Source organism: Natator depressus, chromosome 2 (assembly GCF_965152275.1).
Source record: "Natator depressus isolate rNatDep1 chromosome 2, rNatDep2.hap1, whole genome shotgun sequence".
Lineage (NCBI taxonomy): Eukaryota > Metazoa > Chordata > Testudines > Cheloniidae > Natator > Natator depressus.
The window spans coordinates 155,632,441-155,657,820 of record NC_134235.1 but is presented as its reverse complement, the minus strand read 5'-3'; the positions used below and the strand labels follow the sequence as shown (position 1 = coordinate 155,657,820).

The 25,380-nt window shown below is 41.8% G+C and overlaps 1 protein-coding gene across 1 annotated transcript in view; it reads right to left on the bottom strand.

Annotated features, from left to right (window-relative positions):
• PTPN3 (protein tyrosine phosphatase non-receptor type 3) overlaps positions 1 to 25,380 on the bottom strand; it is a 192,350-nt gene that overhangs the window by 165,567 nt on the left and 1,403 nt on the right. The window contains exons 2-6 of the mRNA XM_074945195.1: positions 12,148 to 12,255; positions 12,027 to 12,069; positions 10,749 to 10,827; positions 4,494 to 4,538; positions 1,982 to 2,034 (exon numbers count right to left, since the gene is read on the bottom strand). Coding sequence (XP_074801296.1) covers positions 1,982 to 2,034; positions 4,494 to 4,538; positions 10,749 to 10,827; positions 12,027 to 12,069; positions 12,148 to 12,255 — 328 coding nt within the window. The remainder of the gene's footprint in view (positions 1 to 1,981; positions 2,035 to 4,493; positions 4,539 to 10,748; positions 10,828 to 12,026; positions 12,070 to 12,147; positions 12,256 to 25,380) is intronic.

The following is a 25,380-nucleotide window of genomic DNA, read 5'->3' as shown; positions in this document are numbered from 1 at the left end:
TCCTTGGATTGGGGCCTTACTATAAGAACTGACAGCAGAAGCAGCAGCAGCAGCAGATCTTCTACATGTGATTTTAAATAAAAGCAGAGGATATGCCAACTGTGTAGGACAATCCATTACATTTAGCTTTCTAGAACTTTGTGGGTAATAATCTTAGTTTACAACATAAACAGAAAAATAGGGCAGGATGTGGAATTTGAAACGTGTTCTTTAATTGAACTCATGAGTAATAAATTATTTTAAAATATTTGAAGAAAATTACATCTCACTAGTGATTGCTTTTAAGAAAGAAGAAATTCAAGAGGTGCTGAATATAAAAGTGTGCAATATATAATGTTCAACATAAATTCAACAACATGAAAAGTAACAACAATTAATCTGCATGTCCCTTATAGCTAAACAACAGTCTTTGTAGTCATGATAAATCATACAGTCACATCAACTAACCTGACAACCATACAGACTGTTCTACTCTCCTGTAATTTTTACCACCACCAAACAAAGCTAAGTGTAGCATAACAAAAAGGCAATGTATCAGAACAGTTTTATTTTAGAACTTCACTACTAAAGCCAAACTACTATGAAAAGGCAATACATAGAAACTGGTTTTCCAGAAGCATGATTATTCCAGGCTACCACAACTACAGCACTGAGTGGTTAGAAACATTTACAAAACTGAAGAAAACCTATGACAATAAATTATATTTTACATGTGGAAAAAAAAGAGAGACCACTACTTAAATGAAATAATTTCCTGTACAAGAAGAAGTCCTGTGAAAAAGAAATGAAAATGTAAAAATAAATATAAAACTTAACACATCATGTAAAATCAGAGACAACGGCCACACGTTTTTAAACCAACAATTAAAACCGCAAGATCAATCTCCTCCGTACACAAGAAATAATGCATGAGGAAATTGCAGCTGAAAAGTCATAGTAGTTTAGCAAGAAATGAGTCAAACTGGGCTAACCAATGGCAGTTCAAGCAAGAAACTTTTCCCCCTTAAAGGCTGCTATCTTGTACTCCAGAATCTCAGTTTTCATTTAGAAGATAGTTAAATTAAAATCCAAAACTGAAATGACAATAGTTTACAATATCTATTCTCAGATAAAAACCATGATCAGTAATCTATATATCATTATAGAATAATGATCTATTCAGTAAAAATAATGGAACCCTATTAGCAAGACAATAGACATGTATTTTATTTGTTAGGGCAGTATTTTCTCTTATTATTAGGATGCCCCGTATTTTGCTGAACCCAGAGGCTCACAGAATGAACATGCAGCACAAGCAGCAACAGAAACTCTAGTAGCTTACGAAAGAAAATGAAGGAGGGAAACAACTGTTCTACTGGGAACATCACTGTCTACAAATGGCAGGGCTATGTATATAGATACAAGGGAAAAACCCAAATATGCTAGAAAAATCATGTATACTATAGTCTGCACACTGTACTCGTACCATTAGCCACCCCCTCCCCCCAGCAACATAAACCTTCCCTCCTCTTTAATTGCCCTTCTGTATACACTGCGTTATGAAATACCTCCTCACACCCTTAGTTAATTCATATTAGCTTTCCTGGACGTTCCTGTGTAGAAAAACCCTTAGAGTGAAAATATGTTCTACACCAATTCATACTGTAAGTTTTATACGGAACATAAATGAGGGCACTGATTATTTCTAATTCTTGAATCAATCTAATATTTTCTATAGCACAGATTTAATGAGGATGCTACCTCTATCTAGTGAAACTGCCCTAGGCATCCAAGTATACAGTACTGGTCATTTATTCTTTCCTTCCAAGTAGCTCCTTAATCCTTCTTTACAATGCATCAACTTTAGTAACAATTTTATCCAAGAGGATAGGTAAAGGAAGTCTTCTGCACTGGAGTTATCAATACAGCTCAGTGGAAGGTAAAGCACAGCTCAATGATGGTCAAATATTTTACCAGCCAAGAAAGATCTGTCATTACTTACACTGTACAGCATAAGATGCAAGGACAACAGCAGAATTAAGAGGGCATAACAACCTGAGAAAAGAGAAAAACAGGTGTTTTTTTATATATGTGTGTGTGTATACACAGAGATATACACACACACTTACACACAGCATAAATAGGTAGAATATTAACCATTTCTCTGCAATCAATGTATTTCGTAATGTTTATATTAATCTTCAGCAAATCTCACTTTTTTTTTTAAACAAAAGACAATAGTCATAGCATAGTAGGGTGATGAAAGCAAGTTGTGTAACAGCTCATTAATGGAATGGAAATAACGTGTCTTAAATGGATATGTTCATATCCTTGGATGCTTATTCTGGAAAGGGAAAAGGAAGGAAAGATTTTTTTGCTCTGGATATAACTTTAATAACTGCAGTCTAGTATTTTTATCATGAGACATGAACATTAAAATTAGTCAACTGCCAAGTGCACAAATGCAGCTCTGATCTAGAGTCTACACAGAACTTGCTACCAATTTTTAAAGACAACAGGTAATTAAGGTAAAAGGTTTGGACCACATTTTAGACTTTTTCATCGATGCACAAGACTGACAGAAGGACATCGGAGCCTTCTAACTTATGCCTACCAAGCAGGGACTACGTACAAATGAAGTCCATGAAATCTCCTGAGGACAGCGACTGTTCTCTACTAGGACCATCTGAGGGTTAGAGGAATGTGGCGGGCCATGGAAGGCAGAGCATGCACCACACCCTTAAGGGGTGGTACAAGTCACCATGCTACTCCCTCCGCAAAGGAGATCTACTTTTGAAGCACAGACAACTTGTGCCTCCTGATACTGTGGGGGTACAACGTATATAGAGGGACATGTGATTGCCCCTCGTGTCGCCTCTGGAAGAAACTTCCAGCCCCACCTCCCTGGGTCAGGGCAGCCAATTCCATGGGTTCCTGAGGGGCTGGGGCCACAGGAGCAGGTGCCTCTGAGCCTGGCTGGGGCTGGCCCTGGCCCAGGAAACTCACAAAGTCAGAGATACCACAGGAGGGGATCCCAGGGGCACGGGAAATGCCCCTACCTCCAGCTGAGCAGAGGCAAGAGAACCTGCTTCCAGTGCTTTCCCCAGCGACCTCCTGCCCTGCACCCAGCCCAGGGACCACCCTGCACTCCCCACCTTACCAGAATACCTGCAGGGAGTGAAAGGGGCTCTGCCTTTCTCCCACTGCGCCTCCCTGGCACACTTCCAGCTCGCTCAACCCCTCTCCCTGACAGCCAGGCCTGAGCAGGAGCAGGATGGAGCCCCTTCTCAGGCCGACTGAAGGTGGCCACTCCGGGTCGCTGCCTCTGTGCAAAGCAGCAGTTGCCTGAGAGTGAGCCCAGCTGGGGAGGCAGCAGCAGCCCTCCCCCTCCACTCCCTGCCCGGGCCCACCTGCTGGGGACAGGGACCAAGCAAGCTGGAAATGTGCCAGGAGTGGGGAGGCCTACGTTTCCTGTAAGCGGTGCAGCAGGCTGTCAAGGTCCATGCAGGGGAGGAGAGGCGCCTCTCCCCTGGTCCCAGCCTCGGAGCTGCCGTGACCAGGGGAAGAGGTGCCTCTTCCCCAGTCCCAGCCTCAGAGCTACCATGGCCGGGGAGAAGTGCCTCTCCCCTGGGTCTGGGCTGCTCCCATGAGAGACAGCTGGGGGGAGTCCTCTCTCCCTGGTGCAGCCCCAGGGTAGCCTGAACCTCAAGTCCCTCATCCCCTGATCCACCCCAGAGCCCACACCCCCAGCCTGAGCCCTCACCCCTCTGCACCCCAACTCTCTGCCCCAGCCCTGAGCTCCCTCCCACTCTCCGAACCCCTCGGCCCCATCCCCACCACACATCACCTACATATTGGTACACATAAAATTCATTCCACACATGGATGTAAAAAATTAGAGGGAACATTGGGGGTGGCTCTGGCTTGCTCAGTCCATATCCACAGCAGCCATGCCTGGGAGGAGAACAGAGGGGAAGGGCCACTGCCGCCTCCCCAACAGGGTTCTCACAGGCACTCGCTGCGCTGCACAGAGCAGTGACCCGAGCGGCTACCCTCAGCCAGCATAAGAAGTGGCTTCGTCCTGCCCCTTCTGCTCTCTGCCTGGGCTTAGCTACCAGAGATAGGGGCCAAATGTGCGAGGGGGCAGGTGCAGCAGGAAAAGGACAGAGCCCCTCTCCCTCACCCGGCAAGCAGAAATCGGGGGGGGGGCACTTGACCCCGCAACTCCTCTCGCCCCCACCACACACGACCTATGTGAAGCACAATGCCCACTGGAGCTCAAATGAGGCAGTTTCCTCTGGCACAGTCACAACACGGGTTGCTCCTTTATAGAACCAACTAGCTCTATAGATGTTAGTAACATTGTCATTTGCCTGTTTTTGTAAAGCAATATTCAATTAAGAACATTTTTATGATAGCAAAAAATCTACTCCAACAGATTTTTTTCTCCTTAACTGTTCCTTTTTATGTCCAGCTATTGAAGAAAGATGACTTCAATAAGAACTTTTCATTACCTTCCTTCCAAAATATCTGTCTTCAGTTGTAAGAAGAATAAATGCCTAGAAAACAGAATTTGGAAGAGTTGATTCATGTTCAAATATCAGATTTAATAATTTCTAAGAAATCTATATATAACCTTAAGTTATATGCATGTATTTACAAAAAACTATATGTACATAAGCCTGCTTGGACATTCCTGTAAATCTTTAACTATGTGAATGCTCACTGTCACTCACAAGAATTACGGTCTTTTGTAGTTCCTATTAAAAGTCAGTTCCAATCTTTAATTAAGTTAAAGGGTCACTATTAAATGATGAAAGATTTCCTTAGATTCACGTACTAAGCGCACTGCCTCCAAAGTGCCCCCACTTCGTCTCAGGAGACAAGAGCCAGGGATCAAATGTTAACTCAGTCTTCTGCATGAAATTGCAGAATAAACCATTAGAAAATGGGGCTTGCCTAGCTCCCATGAATTCTGATTTGAGATCCAATCATCTGTTGAATCTGTGGATCAAACATCATCTTTATAACAAATTATGGTTGAAAGAGTTCATTCGTAAAGTAGTTCCAATGCCCTCATATTTAAGATTGATTCACAGGTAACTAAGATTTTCGATCCTATCATAGTTTCTTTTTATTCATACATTCTAGTCTCTGACAGCTACTTGTATGACACCTAAGCTGGTATTCATTAACATTTAAAAGGACAATTTAGTTGTGGCAGCTAGAAAGGGTCTGAACTCTACAGACGTTAGCATATTCAAAAATGCAATGGTGGCTGAACCAACTTTTTATTTGATTAAGGTGAAACTCAGCGTGTGCTCTTCTTAAAGGAACAGCCATATGACGTTACTACGTTATCAAACACATTAAATGCATACTGCAAAAACATGAAGATTTACAATTCATTTATCAAGTCTGTATGCTCTGCCTGAAAATCATACATGCTTCACCTGTCAATCAATGGATTCATAGATAAAATGCATGATGCACAATTCTGCATTTAACTATGGAAGCACTGCTTACAATTCCATAGTTAAGGATGAATTAAATTTAGCACTTAAAACTGGGATTCAACCACAGTATTATTATTTATTATTTGTATTATCATAGCACCTGGGAGACCTAGTCATGGACCAGGACCCCATTGTGACAGGCACTGAACAGACGCAGAAGAAAGAGACACTCCCTATCAGAAACAGCTTATAAAACGAGAGAGAAAAAATGGATGCAGACAGAGTGACACTGGAGTACAAGGAAACAATATGACAACATCGGTCAGTATGATAGGCAGTGGTCTCTGCACAACAGCAGCCTAGTTGTTAAGTAAATCTTAGTCTGTGACTTAAAAAAAATAATTTAAAACGGGTTCTTTAATAAATGTAGCACTCTGTGTCACAAAATATTTTTGTCCTTATTGATTTCAGTAACAAAAACAGATTCTTCAAAACTTCCCATGTAGTAAAAACTCACTGAAATCTTGTGCAACTTAGCCTCACTCCCATTAGGAACAATGTGAGATGGTGTTTATTTTGAAGAAGGGCTTTGCTATACAGTGATACCAAAAGTAATTTTTTTTGTATGAATAGGTCTTTAAAAATCAGTTTAATCTAATCTAGGACTACAAACACTTATGCATTTATAGTTGTATGGGTATTGTATGGCATCACTATAGAACTGAGTTAAGGTTGTCTGAGTGCCTTCACTGTTCACTTCCAAATCTCAATATGTTTTGATTCTTTTATATAACCATAACTCTGAATTTCTTGGGTTTATTATGATTGGTTTGGGGATGATTTCAACATCACTTTAGTGTTTTTACCATGGAGCATACACATCAGTAATTTAAAAGTTTTAGTGTGGGAATACTGTATAATTGTTTACTTACATAAGGAAAACTACTCCTCCTACTACTTATTACAAATGGCAGTTATTTTGTGCTTTAATTATTTTCATTCTAGCTCAAACCTGAGAGGCTATGAACACCTATAAGGCCCACTGATTGGAAGTTCCAGGTGTTCAAGGTCACCCAGGATTACATCATTTGTGAAGAACATATTTATTGCATATTCTAATTACATTAAGAAATTAGGTTTAATGTGGTATTGCTATGTGGCATAAACATTTCCCATATTCTACCAAGAGCTTCAGTGCTACTGTAAACCATGCAATGGATATAACACTGAACACTTGGTTTCTACTGTTCTCATAAAATTTAGAGTGCTTATAGGATAAGCTCCATGGTAAGACTGCATGATTAATATTTTAAAGTGTAAAAAAACTACAAAAAGTTAAGGATCCTATATCAAAAGTAGCTACAATGTTGTACTTCGTAACTGTAATGACACAACAAAATAGATAAGCTATAATAATTACATGCAAAAATAAGTTAAAACTAATGTTTATATTACAATATCAGGTTTCAGAGTCACAGCCGTGTTAGTCTGTATCCGCAAAAAGAAAAGGAGTACTACAGCTCACGAAAGCTTATGCTCAAATAAATGTGTTAGTCTCTAAGGTGCCACAAGTCCTCCTTTTCTTATTACAATATCATGCATTTGAAATGCCTGATTTATGGTTGCCCGTGCAACCTTAATTTTATCTTTGTATATGCATCCTGTACATTGAATGAGGCAAAGGTCTCAGACTACAAAATAGTATGTGATAATTTAATTAAAGATTGTATTAAAATGCATCTGCATAAAACCAGAAAGGAATTTAATGGATCAAAAAAGGAACTTCTCTGACCAGACAGCTTCCCCCTCTCGAATTTCAAAGGTCTGCTGCAAACAATAGAGGTGTTAGAGCTTTTCAGAAAATGTTATAAGCATCTTTTATAATGAAAAGTATTAAGCAACTTAACAATGGTGGAGGCGGGGACAAGAGAGAGGTTGCTACTAGCTCTCCCTATAATGAGGAAAAAATAAACTACTGCATGTGTTCAAACTGGCCAAATCAATGTTGCTATAGAAGCTCTAAAGTAAGAGTCAGGAGATGCAAAAACTTAATTGTGCAACCTTTATTTTTAAAAATTATTATATTTAGTTGAAAGAGAAAGAATGGCTTGAATGCATACTTCCTGGAAGCATTTACTGCTTTAACTACAGGTTTTTAGTGTGCAGTGGCAGAATCCCTGGGGCCAGTTAGTGCAGGGGTTCTCAAGGTTTTTCTTTCTGAGGCCCCCCTAATGTGCTATAAAAATTCCAGGGCCTGGCAGGGGAGGCTGGGTCTCTGAGCTTCAGACACAGCAGGACTTAGGACTCCAGCCGCCGGGGCCGGGGAAGGGGCAGGGAGGGGCGCCGGAGCTTCTGCCCCGGGGGGCAAGGGGCTCCAGGCTTCTGTCCCACAGGGCGAGGGGGCTCCTGGCTTTAGGTCTGCAGGGCAGGGGGAAGCTCAGGGCTCACGGATACCCTAAAAAAGCTGTGTACCCCTGGTTGTGAACCACTGAGTTAGTGAACAGCAAGCTGGTGCACTATAAAATCACATCCTGGATTGCTAAGCTCTAACTTTCCATGTAAACAAGCACTAGGAGCAAGCATATCCTGCAAGCACTCCATTGCGGAAATCTCAATCTTCCATGACAGTGTATTTAGAAATAGGCCCTTTGTTTGTAACAAGCATATAGTACTTGTGTTCAGTGAAGTGTGGGGACCTGAGTCAGTGATGCATGCAACAGCAATTAATTAGTTGAACATTTCTCATTTTTGGAGGAGAGTTATTTGTTTCAGGCAAATCTATACCCTATTTTAAATTGTGTATTTGATTTTTGGATGTGCAGCCCTTTCCCATTCCTTGATTTCTAGTAAGATGCTTTCTTAAGATAACAGAACACCGCAGTTACAAAAGTCTTGTTGAAATTGTAACACAAGTCATATATGGTCCTTAGAAGTACAATAAATTACCTTATGAAACAGGCTGTTTTGATAACAAAAGGCCATATGATTTTTTTGTACGCTAAAGGCCACCATGATTCATGTTTTTCATATCAACACTCCTCATACTGCATATGTTGCACCTTCCTTGTGTGACACACACAGAGCTGATATGTAATATAAAGTTATGAATACTGAGATGTCACAATTTTACAAACATGGTATGCGACTGGATCAGTGAGGGGAAGTTATTGTATATTTGATTATTAGAATTTCCTGCATGACTTTATTGACCTAACTTGTACTAGGGGTGATAGCATGTTTATTTTACATCGACAGTGCTCAAAATCAATGGAGTCTGTCTGAAGGTGATATGGGGGCTTCCCACATAAGAACACCCAAGCACACACTTGAAAGAATGCGGTAAGCTGTTAGGTTCTAGGATCCTGTCTCTTGACTATAACCAGTTGCAAACCTTGTTCTGCCAAAGCTAGGAGTTACCAGATCGAAGAGTTATAAACAGTGTTTTAAAAAGTGGCTCAATTCCTACGAAAGCGCTGAGTTGCCAGAGGCTGACCAGTGAGCAGATAGTAAGCTTTGACAGGGAGAAAAGTTGACAGTAGTTGGAAGATGAAATTCCCAGTTCAGGAATACACTAAAAATAGCAGCATGTGTATGGTGGCTTGGGTAAGCTGCCCAAATATGTACCTAGGATCTCAGACAGGATTGTATGCAGAAAGCTAGCCTGAGCTGCTGTGGCTATTCTCCTCTTTCTAGCATGGTAGCTCCAACAGAGCTAGAACATGTCTGTCTACCCAAGCTGGGAATTATACCTCCCAGCTGCTGCACAGACATACCCAGAGAGAGGCTCAGTGGAAAAGTCTACAGGGAGTTAGTCATACTACAGTCATAGAATCACTGAATATAAGGGTTGGAAGGGACCTCAGGAGGTCAGCTAGTCCAACCCCCTGCTCAAAGCAGGACCAATCCCCAACTAAATCATCCCAGCCAGGGCTTTGTCAAGCCTGGCCTTAAAAACCCCAAAGGAAGGAGATTCCACCACCTCCCTAGGTAACGCATTCCAGTGCTTCACCACCCTCCTAGTAAAAAAGTTTTTCCTAATATCCAACCTAAACATCCCTCATTGCAACTTGAGACCATTACTCCTCATTCTGTCATCTGCTACCACTGAGAACAGTCTAGAGCCATCCTCTTTGGAACCCCCTTTCAGGTAGTTGAAAGCAGCTATGAAATCCCCCCTCATTCTTCTCTTCTGCAGACTAAATAATCCCAGTTCCCTCAGCCTCTCCTCGTAAGTCATATGTTCCACTCCCCTAATCATTTTTGTTGCCCTCCACTGGACGCTTTCCAATTTTTTCACATCCTTCTTGTAGTGTGGGGCCCAAAACTGGAAACAGTACTCCAGATGAGGCCTCACCAATGTCGAATAGAGGGGAACGATCATGTCCCTCGATCTGCTGGCAATGCCCCTTCTTATACAGCCCATAATGCCGTTAGCCTTCTTGGCAACAAGGGCACACTGTTGACTCATATCCAGCTTCTCGTCCACTGTAACCCCGAGGTCCTTTTCTGCAGAACTGCTGCCTAGCCATTCGGTCCCTAGTTTGTAGCAGTGCATGGGATTCTTCTGTCCTAAGTGCAGGACACTGCACTTGTCCTTGTTGATCATCATCAGATTTCTTTTGGTCCAATCCTCTAGTTTGTCTAGGTCCCTCTGTATCCTATCTCTACCCTCCAACGCATCTATCACTCCTCCCAGTTTAGTGTCATCTGCACACTTGCTCAGGGTGCAGTCCACGCCATCCTCCAGATCATTTATGAAGATATTGAACAAAACCAGCCCCAGGACTGACCCTTGGGGCACTCCGCTTGATACTGGCTGCCAACTAGACATGGAGCCATTGATCACTGACCTGCTGAGGTAAGTCATGGGTGATACACAGGGGACTGCAACTCATGGCCCACTCTGAGCATAGGAGAATCATATGATACCACCTCAAGACAGAAGTGACAGTTTGAGGCCAGAGGTCAACACTCAGGGTATACTCCGAAAGACCAGGCAGGGTCAGAGATGCAATTAACCCATTAATTGTGACACCCAGTGTCACATTAAACTATATGCCTATACCTTCTGAAAGTAAGCTCTATGTGGCAGGAACTATTCAGTCTGTGCCCTATAACCAGTTGCATAGCATCACACACACCTATAACACTATATCAATACTAAACATTTTACTTAAATAGCAAATCCCCACACCTTTTATATTAAAAATATTTCAGAATAAATATATAGAATAAATTGCAGTCTAACAGAAAATAAAAAAAGAATGTTACGAATTCTTAGTTGATGGATGTACATTTTGAAAATAAAGTTACCTGGTTTGTTCTTGCTGCAGTGTGTTGGGATCGGGTATAAAAAATCTTACTCGAAAATGGATGGTGCAGGGAAAACCTCCTACAATGTTTTACAAAAGAAAATCAATATTTCTATTTTTGGTTTATTTCTGTAAAATTTATAGAAAAACAACAGAAAATAACCACATAATATGACAAGTCTGGTTTACTTTCTTTTTTTGACATGGGAAGAAATTATGAAATATATCTATTCACTACTCCCACACTCCCACTATATTGTTAAGTCTTTTGCTACTTTCAGAGCAAGAACACACACATATATCCTTCTCTGAAAAACAATCTTGTTCATGAAGCAGTCATCAGCATGGTCTATTCAGTTACCTTCTTTTATATTTTTAACAGTGCCATTTTTAACACAGCAATTTGTGTTGGAAAAAAGTACATTCCATTCCTTCTAGTATTAAAAGAGAAAAGTCTTAAAGAGGAAAATACACCTGATGCAAGTATCTCAAAAGACAAGCAGGAATGTTATATCAGGAAAATTTAGAGAATCCTCTATATTTCCTCTTGTGAAAAATAAACAGTAACAAAGCTTTAACAATCATTATGCATAACTAACTTTTAAACCTTATTTAAAATCACACACAAGCTACAAAATGAGCTAGAATCAAGAGATCAAAAACAGAATTTGTGTTTCAATTTCACTAGTGATTATGTAGCTTTGGCTACATCTGCACTGAGAAAAAAATTGTTACCAGAAATTGTTTATAAATGGTTCATGCTAAAAACAATTATGCCCTGTACTTTTTTTTTTTTTTTTTTTAAAAGACTGAGTTCAAACACTATAGACTAATTTTGCTCCACTCTGGCCAGACTAAGAGCTTTACCTGAAATGGTTTAAAAACCATATTTGAAACCATTACACTCTTTCCCCATCAACTACTTAAAAGGCTTTTTGTCAAAAATCCCTCCCCTCTATTGCGGATGTCAGTGGGAACAGTAATGTACAGTGGTCACCAGACAGCTATTATTTTCACTACTGTGTTGTCTAACTTTGCTCAGACCAGGGCTAGAGGACAGAGCGATAACAATGTTGGTGACCTACAGTACCTAATCTACACTGGAGCAGCTACCACTACTGAAGCTTAACCAGTAGTAAGAACTGTGAGAAGTTTTGCCAAAAAGTCTACTGTTTATGCCCAAAAGTGAAGTTGAGAATTATGTTTTTTCTAATCAACGATATAGGCAGAAGAGGCATTCAGGCCAGAAAAAGTTAGATTTTTATGTGAAGTATCTTACCTTTAAGCTGTTTTCTAACAGGTTTGCTTGATTCGAGCCATCGCTGTGAAATGAAAAATTAGATGAATTTCTTAAAAAGAACTTTTAAAATATATTTCTTAACATTTAACACTATACTTACAGGGGAATCTACTGACTCTTCACTTTGTTGTAAACCAAAATATTCCTTCTCTGTTACACCCAAGTGGTTATAGGCCATATCCAACAAAACCTGACCAGTATCTTGTTTCTGAAAACAAAGAACACTCCATAAATGAAATGCACACTTTTGTTTTCAATTAAAAACCTAAATGGAAAAATGGGTTATAAAATTTAGTCTACATATAAAATGGTTAAAAGTTTCTCAGAACAGAGATCATAAGACATGGAGTACATTAAAGTGAATAATTTCTCACCAAGATAAATTCCCCTAATGTTTTCAAAGAACATTTCTCCCTGAAAAATATGAATTGATAGGAGTTAAAGTTTCAAGGTTGGTAAGCCTAAAATTATAACCAGCAGTTAAGAGATGTGCTGGCTGATCAAGCATAAGAACAGAAGAAAGGCCAGCCTGGGTCAGACCAATGGTCCATTTAGTCCAGTATCCTGTCTTCCAACAGTGGCCAGGTGCTTTGGAGGTAATGACAGAACAGGTAATCATTGAATGATTCACCCCCTGTTGTCCAAGCACAGCTTATTCAGAGGCTAGGGACACCCAGAGCATGGGGTTGCATCCCTGACCATCTTGGCTAATAGCCATTGGTGGACCTATCCTCTATAAACTTATCTAATTCCTTTTCTAACCACGTTATAGTTTTGGCTTTCACAACATCCCCTGGAAACAAGCTCCACAGGTTCACTGTGTGTTGTGTGAAGAAATACTTCCTTACTTTTTAAACTGGCTGCCTATTAATTTCATTGGGTGGCCCCTGGTTCTTGTGTTCTGTGAAGGAGTAAATAACACTTCCTTATTCACTTTGCTTCATGCATCTCATGTGACATGTATCCAGGCTGATCCTCACACATTCCTGCAGTATAGACTGAATGTTACCCATTCACCAGGGCTGCAAAAATTGCCTGAAATGAAGGCTCACTGCCCCCAGAGACAATTGTGGCCCCCTGCTGAGAAGGCAGCTAAAGCAGCCTGTCTTGCTACTTCCCCTACTGGATTCGAGTGGGGAAAGCAGAAGTCAAGACAGATAACAGGGAGCCCTGATACTGGTCCAAAGCTCTCTGCCCTACAGGTCCCAGCTTCCACTGTACACAGCTGCCCCCAGATACCCCCAAACTCCCACAAGGCCTCCCACACCTACCACCATCTTCTCTTACATAACCCCATAAATTCAACTGTCTCAATTTCCCTCCTCCCAGACACACCTTATATAGCACCCATCTATCCCCCAGACACACTTCAGCACCCTCTCAACCTCGTACAGCTACCAAATTTTGTGCAAATCCCTATCCTATACTGCCACTGCTTGGAAAAGGATGTATTAACCTTAAGCTGAAGTTCATGGTGATATACAAATCTGCAAATATAAAGAGGCAAGTTGCATATGTGCAAACTTGCATAAAATTTCACGGGGAGCTGCAAAAAACTTGGTAGCTCTGTTTGTGTTGGTTTGTTGGATAAAACATAAGTCATTCCAGCCTGCCCCATTTCTGTGAGCAGTACCTGTTCACAGGAATGCAGTCTAACTGTGTGCCAACTATAGCTTGTGTTTTTTAATCTTACCATTTGCAGGATAATTGCTTGTTTCAATACCCACAACTGTTTACAAGAATACTGCGTTAAGCAGACTTACATATTAAACTACACACACAAAAATACACTAAAATAACATTCTTAAGATTGCAAAGTCACACTCAAAAGTTCAGAAGCATCAGAATTTAGGTTATCTATACAACCTTAATTCTGCCCCCCCATGCGAACGCATGGTGATACAGTCTTTAATAAAATGATCACATACTATTTGTTCTCCAGGACCCCTACCTCATTCAGTCCACAGGACGGATGGTGCCAGTAGCATAACAAGGCCCCAGAGTGCCCTGGTGCAAGAACAGGTGAGGGGCCCCTTCTCCCAGCCTCCTCATTCTTCAGGGTGGGTACCTGGGTCCCCAAACACCCCCTGCGTCCCTCCCCCAGCCGCCGCCTCACCCTCTACCCCCTGGGGCAGGGATCCTGCTCCCCGCAACCCTTCCCCTGCTGCCACTCAGATCAACCACAAGGGGAGTTGGATACCTGCCACTCAAGTCCTCACACTCCGCACCCCAGCCTGAATTCCCCACACGGCTCCCCATATTCCTCACCCCCCACGCACATCCCACAATCCACACACACCCAGCCCCCATACTCTGCTTAGCCTCCAGCAACTCACCCCAACTCTCAGTCCGCCCCCTGTACCTTTCTGGGTGAGCTCCTCACTGCTGATGCAGTGGTCGCACAGTGAATCTAAAGTGGCAGCAGGAGGCTTTCCAGGCAGCAAGGCCATGGGGGCTGGAGCGGTAGGTGTGGGCTGGAGCCCTGGCAGTGCCATCAGGAGCAGCCCCGAGCCACTCAGTCACAATCTTATTTGCACTGGGGGGCCAGGGGCAAGAAGTAGCTACAGAGGGGTTGGGGAAGTGCTTCCCCAGCAGCCCATCTGGGGATCGCTTCCTGCTCCTCGGAGCCCTTGAGGAAGGGGCAGGAGCCCCCTCCAGCAGCTTGGCTGGGTGGGCCACTAGTCTGCCTATAGGTGGAGTGGTCTCTGCTGGTGGGGCCCCATCACCTCATGGGCCCAGGAGCAAATGCACCACAGAATGGTGCTCAGTTAATAAGAAGCTACTCAATATTTTGTCTGATTCTCATTATTCAGTGTATGGTCCAGGCCTTTTCTTCTGCATACTAGTCAAACCCTCCTCTGAAGACAATTATGGATTTCCCCATATACTTATCTATGGCACTCACCACAGTATCTGGATGCTTCACAAACATTAACTGTTTTTCGGTGAAGTGAGGGAATGGAATTAGTCCCATTTTACAATGGCAAACTGAGGCACAGAGGTGAAAAGTATCCACTAATTTTTGGTGCTCAATTTGAGATGCCTAGGACCTGATATTTCAGAGTACTTATTATTAGATGTCTCTTTAATATGTTCAAGCACAGCTCCCACTGACTTCTGCAGCTGTGACTGTCATGCTTCCCAACGGTACCCAGAGTTATGAGGCACCTCACTACCACCTGCCCTTAGCATGAGGAAACCTTGTCTGTACTGCCGGGGTCAGCTCCTGACTCCACCAGCCAAAGGCAACACAAGCCCTCCCTTCTCAGACTATGCCGACTATACCGTCCCTTTGCTGGCTAGCAGTAGATTCACTCCAACCCCCGAGTCCCCCTTGGATGCCCAGCCGATTATCCATCAGAAACTCACAGGACTACTTTCAGAGTAGCAGCCGTGTTAGTCTGTATTCGCAAAAAGAAAAGGAGTACTTGTGGCACCTTAGAGACTAACAAATTTATCTGAGCATAAGCTTTCGTGAGCTACAGTCTCTAAGGTGCCACAAGTACTCCTTTTCTTTTTTCACAGGACTACCAGATCCTTGCTCCCAAGAAACAGTACACCACAGCTTAACAGTTATGCTCCACTCCAGATCACCGCTCCACTTAACACATAGCACTTAGATTTGTTTATAGAGAAAGCAAGTACAGTATAAGTTTATTTAACAAAGAACAAGATTCAAATGATTGTTTCAAGTAGTTCTGTTTGTTAAGAGTTACATATAAAATAAAATCATAACATGTACTCTAGAGTCTTAATTCAACTACAAGATGCTCTCTTGTCTAATAAGGTCCTGCTTACTCCAAGTCCTTCTCAGTGTTTTTCAACCAGAAAGGCTGAGACCCTTCTTTCAGGAGACCAAGCCCACCGACAGCTTGTCTGTCCAGATGATGGATGCAAGGGCATCTTTCTGCAACCTAGCTATATCAAGATCTGTCCTTCGTTCTTCACCTGTAAACAGGGTTCCCCTCTCTGCCCCACCCATACTGTTTACCTCTTCCTGTTAATTTCTTCCTCTGAAGTCTCTGCAATCTCCTCCTTAAGATTTGACCAGTATGCAAATAGACTTCCATTGTAAGACACACAATGCACAATGGTTAGCCAAGAGATAAGCGTCTCCCACATCTGATCTGGTGGAACCCATTTTAAGGTACGTCATCTCTGGGTGACCTGGCTTTAACTTCAAAGCTTTAAGAATATAATCTCCAATATATATACACATATTTCCTTACATATAATCTGCACACACATTTCACAAAGATTGTGATGACCAGTGTGATACAGGCTTTCAGAAGAGACCTTACATTACACTTTTTAGTGAACTAGTATGTAAATACCAGATCAAAAGAATGCCAGGTGGCATCAAGAGGACCCTGGGTCACAGTGAGTGATCAGAACTTCTGAAAAATTGGGTCAGAGTCTCAAGGTATCTTTCGGAGGATCCTTCTCATCTACCTTTCTATGTCTATGTCCTTGGTCCCCTTTTCTTCTCCCTTTACCTCTCAGTAATTTCCAACCCAAACAAATATTCAGCCATTATCTCTATGCTGATGACTCACAGATCTACCTCTCTACACTAGACATCTCAACCTGTCTCTGACATCTCCTCATACATGTATAGCTGTCAGCAGTGTTCCCTCTAATTTTTAACGTCCATGTGTGGAATGAATTTTGTGTGTACCAATATGAATGCTTTTTCCCATGCTACCCCTCCTACTTGGGAGGAGCTCCCCATAATCACCCCCAAAGCTACCTCATCATCCACCTTTAAATCCCTCCCGAATGTCTTGTTTTCAGTGATGCCTATAAAAAAAACCTTTACATTTAGGCCACAGATGTGCTGAGACCGCTGCCTATCATGACCAATATTGTCTCATTGTTTCCTTGTACTCCCCTGCTTGTTAGCAACTATCTGTTGTCTCTGGTGTTATACTAGATTGTAAGCTCTTTGTGACAAAGACCTTTCTAATGTAGACTCAGCTATGCCAGCTAAAAAGTGCTTTTACCAGTGCAGCTTATATAGGCTTGGTGAGTGAAATAAGCTGTACTGGCAAAACCATTTTTATGCCAGCACAACTGTTTCTACACTACAGCTTTGACCAGCATAAAGTCTCCCCCTAATTCCCCCACCCCTCCCAAAAATAAATCATACCCTGACACTGCTATGCTGGCCAAGTTTTAGTGTAGACCGGTCTTCGCCACATCACACTTTGAGATCCTCTGATGAAGTGGGCCATTGAGTGCCAAGTACTTTATAAAGGTATGTATTTTTATCCTCATTTTAGATGGGAGGACACAGAAGCAACAAGATGACCGTGAGTGGAGTTTGAAGTAGAAATCAGTTCTCCTGACCTCCAATGCCCTAGTGTAATGATTAGGCCATAACGTATCCAAGAGGGAGAGAATAAAGTTATGGACACGCCACATGAAGCAACATATTTGTGATTGCAGAAACCTTTCCTAAAACTCACATTTAAAAAGGGTATCCTAATATAGGAGAAATCAATACTAGGAGATTTAAACATTTTTCTACAGGGATGAAGCTCTTTCAAAACACCTACATATTCTGGCATTAAAATACAGGCCACCTCATCCTCTCCACACACACAAACACACACACATACTTCAAATTACTATCAAGTATTTAATACCTGGCACTGGACATTCTTTTCAGTTTAACCACCTCATAACAAGTGTTCACAATAGTCACCTCCATTAAAAAGATCCCTCCTGAATTTAACCTCATCTGAAACAAACTTGACAGATTTACTAAACATAGGACTGCCACAGTTAAAACATTTCCACCATGCACCTACATTCCCCCTTGGACACTTACTAGAATTACTTTCCAGATTTATGTGGAATAATTGTAGAGCTGACAAACTCAAAATCCTCTAGCTTCTCAGAGGGCACAATGCTATTGTCTTCTACCTCGATTACAAGTTCTCTAAATATATTCTTTAATATTTATATTCACTAGGGCCTAGAGGCTAAGTAGGCTGGGGCCACATTGTGCTAGGTGCCGTATAGACATATAGAAAATTATAGTCCCTACCCCAAAGAACCTAAGATTTGGAATTTATAATATATACACATGTACATCCCTCACCAACAAATTAAGTGCAGTCTCTTCTGGGTAATAGTTTAACAGCATAGTGCAACACTCTGATGATAATGATGATGGGTGATCACTCGTTTCTGAGTATGATCACTTCCATGGGAGTTATGGGTCCTCAGGTGGCTAATAAAGGCCAATCCTTGAACCACAGGTTCTATTGCAATGAAGGCAGATGTTTTCAGGCTCAGCTGGAGGCTGTTGACCATGAATGGAAGCCAGTCTCTCCTTCCTTCTTCGCCTCTTGACCTCTTCAGCTTGTCAGGGAGCAAGTTCAAAATGCAGGGGACCATCACATAGGACTTCACTCCATTTTAAGCGATCCTGGGCAAGTGTCTCCCAAGTGTCAATGTCAGTATTACACTTTTTTAGGTTGTCCTTCAGTAAGTCCTTATAACGCTTCCATTGTCCACCCACATTACGGTACCCTTCTTTCAGCTGAGAGAACAGGACCTGTTTTGGGAGGCAATGGTCTGGCATCCAAACAACGTGACCAATCCAGCAAAATTGCTGACAGATGATCATTGCCTCGATACTGGTGGTCTTTGCCTCTTCCAGGACACTAATATTGGTGCACCTATCTTCCCATTTGATCTTCACAATCTTACGAAGGCAGGGTTGACGGTGCCTCTCAAGAACTTTCAAGTGGTGTCTATAGGTTATCCAGGTTTTGGACCCACACAACAGTGTTGGGAGAATAACAGCTTGATAAACAAGAAACTTGGTGTCAGTTCGAACGTCGTGATCTTCAAAAACCCTGTGCCATAAACAAGAAAAAGCTACATAGGCACAGCTAGGGCGATGTTGAATTTCTTCATCAACATCTGCCTTGGATGAAAGATGACTTCCAAGCTAGAGGAAATGATCTACATTCTCCAATGCCACTCCATTGATTTTGATAGATGCGGCACATAATGTCTCACTCTACAACACTCTACAATGGTTTTCAAAGTTCAGGTCGCGACCCAATACTGGGTCGCAGAATGCAAGGCACTGGGTCACCTTGCTCAGCACCCAGGGACCCTGGCGGCCGGCCAGCAAAAACTAGTAGTCCCTACCTGTTCTGACACCACACTGCGCCCCAAAAGGGGCCAGCAGAAGGTCCAGCTCCTAGGCGGGGGGGCCACAAGGCTCCACGTGTTGCCCCCGCCCTGAGGACTGGCTCCACACTCCCATTGGCCGGGAACCGGCTAATGGGAACTGGCGGGGGCAGTGCCTGTGAGCGAGAGCCACGCAGAGCTGCTTGTGCACCTCCGCCTAGGAGACCGACCTGCTGCAGGCCGCTTCCAAGGTGCAGGATAGGCGGGAAGCCTGTCTCTGCACCCCGGCTGCGCTGCTGACCAGGAGCCGTCAGAGCTAAGCCCGAGCCCCAACCCCGTGCCCCAATCTCCTGCCCCGACCCCCCACTCAAACCCAGAGCACCTTCCTGCACCCCTAGCCCCTCCCCAAAACCTGCATCCCCAGCCCAGAGTCCTGACCCCCTCCTACATCTCAATCCCCTGCATCAGCCCTGAGCCCCCTCCAACACCCCAAACTCCTCATCCCCAGCTCCACTGGGTCATGGGCATCAACAATTTTCTTCAACTAGATCGCCAGAAAAGAAGTTGGAAAACCACTGCTCTACACGTTCCTCTTCCTCTCCCCCATGACAACGCTCACCTCACTTTCTACCAAAGTCACAGTTCTATAATGGCATTTTCAAAACTTTTGAAAATTGAGCCTCACTTCAGAAAAACAACACCCATTGCCCCTTCCCCTGCAATGTGTTGTTCAAGGCCCACGCACCTTAATTTATACCTCTTTCACAGCCCCTTGCCCTCAACTAGTCCAATTCCTGGCTATGTTTGAGACTCTGTGTAACCTTGAACAAGTCACTACACATGTGCCTCAGTTCCCCATAAGTGTTTGCATCATGAAATGTGCCTGCCTTTCTAACAGACGCACCCGATTCCTACAAGGTGCACAGAGACCGCTCCAGAGGTAAATCTGCAATCAAGCATCACTATATGACCAGCCATTCTGTGTTCCTTCACCCAGATAAGGCCGCACAGCAATTCTCTCCACAATAGTCCGCTGTTCATATGGTAATGAATGCCACTGTTCATATGGTAATGAATGCCTGTGAAATGTTGGTACCTGAATGGGAAACTGGGCTATTGGGTTGCTTGGAATGGCATGAAAAATCCTTGTCATAATCAAAATGAAGGGGTGTGAAGACCAAGTGGAGGATGGAAACAAAAGAAGAGAAGGCTAGGGGACAATACAAAAATATATACAGGAGATAAAATTGAGGAAAAACAAACAAAAGAAAGAATAGACCACAAAGGTGCGGCTACTACAATAAGACTCAGCACAATAAGTGCCATAATCTTACTCAGTACTTTCCTTTTACATATTGTAGAAAGCTCCAACACTGAAGATCTTACAATCCTATTTAACAGATTAAAATGTGTACTCCCTGGGATGACAACACAAGATGACAAAACTGGGTGCGGGGGGGGAGGGGGGGGAGGGATTGATTAGAGAATTGATTCTCAAAATATACCCAGCAATTGAACAACAAGATTTTTCAGATGTTTCTGAAATAAAAAAATTCAAGTACACAAAGGAAATCAATTTCATTCTGGTTCACACATCTTCTAAGCCTTGTTTTATAGATCTTGGTCTACTCAAGAAAAGTAAGTTAAAAATGTGTACTAAAGCGCTTGGCTGAGTAGCACTAACTCTCAGACTATTTATGGTCTTTAGGTTTACATGTAAATGCATGTCAAAAAAGATTCCAAGATGCTCAATAGGCAGCGTCAACTCTGATTTGACAGCCATCTCTGTGGATATGAGAGCAATAGAGAAACAGCCCTTGCCACTTGGCTTTCAGGAGAAGTTATTCCTAAGTTATTAATGCTTGATAAGTTTGACTTTCACAAAAAATGCCTTGTTAAAAAATTGACCAGTTTAAAAGAAAAATCTCAGTTCCAAAAAACAGATTCAGAAAAGGGCATCTTAGATTAGAAACAGTAGCATAAAAGAAAGAAAGAAATATAGAAAAGACTTTACACTGAAGAGCAAGTTTTTATGCTTTTTTCTTCTACACCTGTAGAAGTCCAGAGGTACAAACTTCCAACATAGTTAGGTTTGGCAGAACTCAATTTTTTTTTTAATTTTTTTAAAAATTCATCAGATAATATCAATGTTTAGTTTTATACATTTTTTCTATTTTTATTTATTTAAATAATCACAGTCGCACAAATATTATGGGTTTTGAGAAGTTTTCCATTTTTATTATATTTTCTCAAAGTTAAAGGTTTATAACCATTAAAATACAAATTGTCATCGTCATATATCAAAATATACAAAGTAAATAGCCATAAGTCAAACTCTAATAAGTTCTCAAGTAGAAATTTTCCTTCTTTGCCTATCTGTAAACTTTAATTATCAATAGAAGTATCTTTTCAACAATATGTGCGTGTATGGTGAAACTGACATTTACCAATAAAAATCTGATCCTTCTGAGCCTAAACATAGTAATTCCTGACAAGCATATGAACCAGTGAGTTAAAATCATAGTGCCACAACTTATTTTCTAGTACCACCTGTTTGCTCCCATTTACTAAAGAAACATTTAAAAGGAAAACTCTAGTTATTTTTATACCAAAAGTTGTAGAGGGAACGTGTATTACTGCTTTATAAACATTTATAAAAGAGCTCAGCATCATGAGTACATTTTACATGACTTAGAATAAAAGTGGCATTTCCCCCCAATACGGGAAGCATATGCACAGTGATCCCATCCCATCATATTGCTTTGAACTTGAAGATCAGGGAAAGAACCACTCAACCTCCTAAGAGTGAAAACCTGTGGTTTGCGAAAAAACTGGGAATACTTTTAAAACAAAGTATCCTATACCACACTTGGTTTCAGATGTACTTCTGATGGGAGAGAATTTTCCTGCCACTGGTTTGAATTCACTTCCATCCTTTGGACAGAAGGTGTTCCAGCTGGATGCAGGTGTCATGATGGAGCAGAGAGAAGAGATCATTTCAGCATGTATAGGTAACATTGACTATATATAAGGGAAATGACAGCCACGGTCAGTTGGGGCCACAGATGTGTGTGTCCTTGCTAGCCTGAGCTACTAAAAAAGGTGGATAACCACAAATCTATACCGATTAAAGCTTCTGAGATGCATTCAAGGTAAGTCTCAGGTACAACAAGCTATACTAGGCAAAGCATTCAAGTAACAAAGGCATAGGTGACTTCGAGGAAGTCTACATCTGAAAGGCTGAATTTGTAGTCACTCTTAGTGTTTGGAAATTCTACAGTAACATGTCTAGTAAGAATGCCAACAATCCTGAATGTGACAGTCCAGCAGACACCTTAAGATAAGAGGGAAGCTATGTACTGTCAGTTACTCAAGCTACTTGCCCTGCTGAACACTATCTTCCTCTTATTCTGACTGGTTCTGAAACTCTTGGGTTTCAGCTATCTAGGTACCTACCGATCCAGTCACTAGGAAAGCAAGGACAACTATTCAATTTTATCTGATGGAAAGGAGATAGATCACAGACTCCCTGCAGGTTTCACAAAATTCAGAAGTTCACCAGGTGAATAAAGAAGGGTGCCCGAATTCAACTTTCTGGGACTTCATAACTGCAAAGGGGGAAAAACACAGTCTCCCAAAACGACATTTGAACATGTTAGGTATCTCAGTTCCACTTTAAAATGATTCCATCCTCCTCTGCTACTAGTAGATCTCTGCAGGTATTTCAGAAGTACACTCATGATAAATGCATTAAAATTCTAAATTAATGTTAGCTGTGAAATATCTGTGTCTCAACTTTTTTGCAGTTTTGAAGTATACTAGGACAAGAAGAAAATCGTAACAGCATAAGAATGGCTACATTGGGTCAGATCAATGGTCCATCTACCCCAGTATCCAGTATCCTGTCTTCCAACAGTGGCCAATGCCAGATGTTTCAGAGGGAATGAACAGAACAGAGCGATTATCAAGGGAACCAACCCCCCGTCATCTAGTCCCAGCATCTGGCAGTCAGAGGCTCAAATCATTCCTATTGATTTCATTTGGAGAAATGATGTGTGCGCGCATATTTTTAATATGTATTTTAACAGGATTTTGACAGATATTGTTTAACTTAATACAGTTTTGTTTACTTCATGTTTAGATGTCATATAATGGAATTGTCAAATGAAGAGCTGCCTTGTCCACTTCTGACTGAGAACAAGCTTTTCATATGATCTCCTTCTCTCTGACCTGATAATGCAGACAGACTGAAACAGAAGCTCTAGCTGTGAAAAGGAGTTTGTAGGCTAATGCTGAAAATATATAGTTGAATATTTCACTGATCACATGAGCAGAAAAATACCCTAATATGCTTATTCAGTGTGTTTTAATGTTCTCTTCATTTAAACATGCCCTCCACTGACCCCAACACTGAATTAAGTTTCAAGTTTTCAAGCTGTGATCTCTAAGTCTGCGGATTCTTCTAAGGAGACATCAGTTCCTAGATAGCTACATTTTGGTACCTACGCTGACTTCCTTCTTTACCTTCTGAGCTACTTCCTATAATTTCAATCATATACTGAGAAAGCTCCAACCTCAGTTTGGTTGTTAGTTGCAGGAATCAAAACATGGTAAGTTCTGTTTCACTCATGGTCAGTGATTGAAAAGTAATTTAAATCCATGGTCATTCTAGAAATCTGGCAAACACAATACAACAAAACACGAAAAAAGCAAATAAGTTTTTACACTGAACCATCAAACCACCATTGTCAATTTAGGCCTGGGCTACACTACAAACTTAAGTCGACATAAGCTGGGTTAAGTCGATCTAATAATGCATGTGTCTACATTACCAAATCCCTTCCGCCAACCTAAGTGGCCTGTAAAGTCGACTGCTGTACTCCACCTCCATGAGAGGCATAGTGCTTGATTAGACATCCACAGATTGACATGGGGATAGTGTAGACACCGCGTTGTGTAATTCTAATGAACTGGCCTCCAGAAGGTGTCCCACAGTGCTCCATTTTGACTGCTCTGGAGAGCACTTTCAACTCCACTGCACGTCAGCCAGGTAAACAGGAAACAGCCACTCCCCTGTTAAAGCCCCAGGAACTTTTGAATTTTCATTTTCTGTTTATGCAGTGCGGAGAGCTTGCCAGCACAGCTGATCATGGAGACTGAAGGCTGCAAACACGCTCCAGCACGGAGTACACAGGAGGTGGTGGATCTTATTGCCGTGTGAGGAGAAGAGTCTGTACAGGAAAAGCTCAGATCCAGCAGAAGAAACATGGACCTCTACGCCAAGATTGTGCGGGAATGAGGGAGAAGGGCTATATCAGGGACACACACCAGTGCCGTGTGAAAATAAAGGAGCTTCAGCTAGTGTACCAGAAGACAAGGGAGGCAAACAGTCATTCTGGTTCTGCCCCACAGACACGCTGTTTTTATGAGGAGCTGCATGCAATTCTCGGCGGTGACCCCATCACTCCAAGGCAGTACAAGGGCGCATGTGTGGACCGATGAGTAATACTACTTTGAAAAGCTCCAGCTCTGGGCACACGGCGGAATACAGTAGGGACCAATAGGGACCATCACTCAGAGAAGGAGGAACACATGATTTTTATCAGACAACAACGTCATGAAAAAAAGAAACAGAATTCTCAATTTAAAAAGCACAAAGCAAACAACTGAATAGGTGTGTTTTACCAAAAAAGTGATATTTACCTTCGAGGTCTTCATAGTAAATGCAGTAAAAATGGATAAGAAAGTCTACTCAGTTTGTTAACTCATACATCTGTATATCCAACAGTCTGAAATAATCACATTTTACAGTATATACAGAAACACATAATATGCAAATAAATTTAATTATGCTAGTGTTGTATGATTATCTCACAAAGAAAAGACAAACACTAAAAGCTGTTTAATCATAGTGAGAGACATATGGGCATGCTCTTTAGTAATTGTTAGTACTGTGGCTACATCTTCACTGCCAAAAAAGGTGTATTTTTATTCTAAAATAACTAATGTGCATTTGTTATCTCACTGTAAAAATCCTAGCTGAGACAAGGCTCTGAGGGTTGGGTTTTTTTGTTTTTTACTGAAATACAGATAGGCGAGATCAACATAATATCTCCTCCATCTGTGTTTGACCTCACCTAGATAAACTGCTATAAGAACTACACAGCCCTGCCTCTACAGG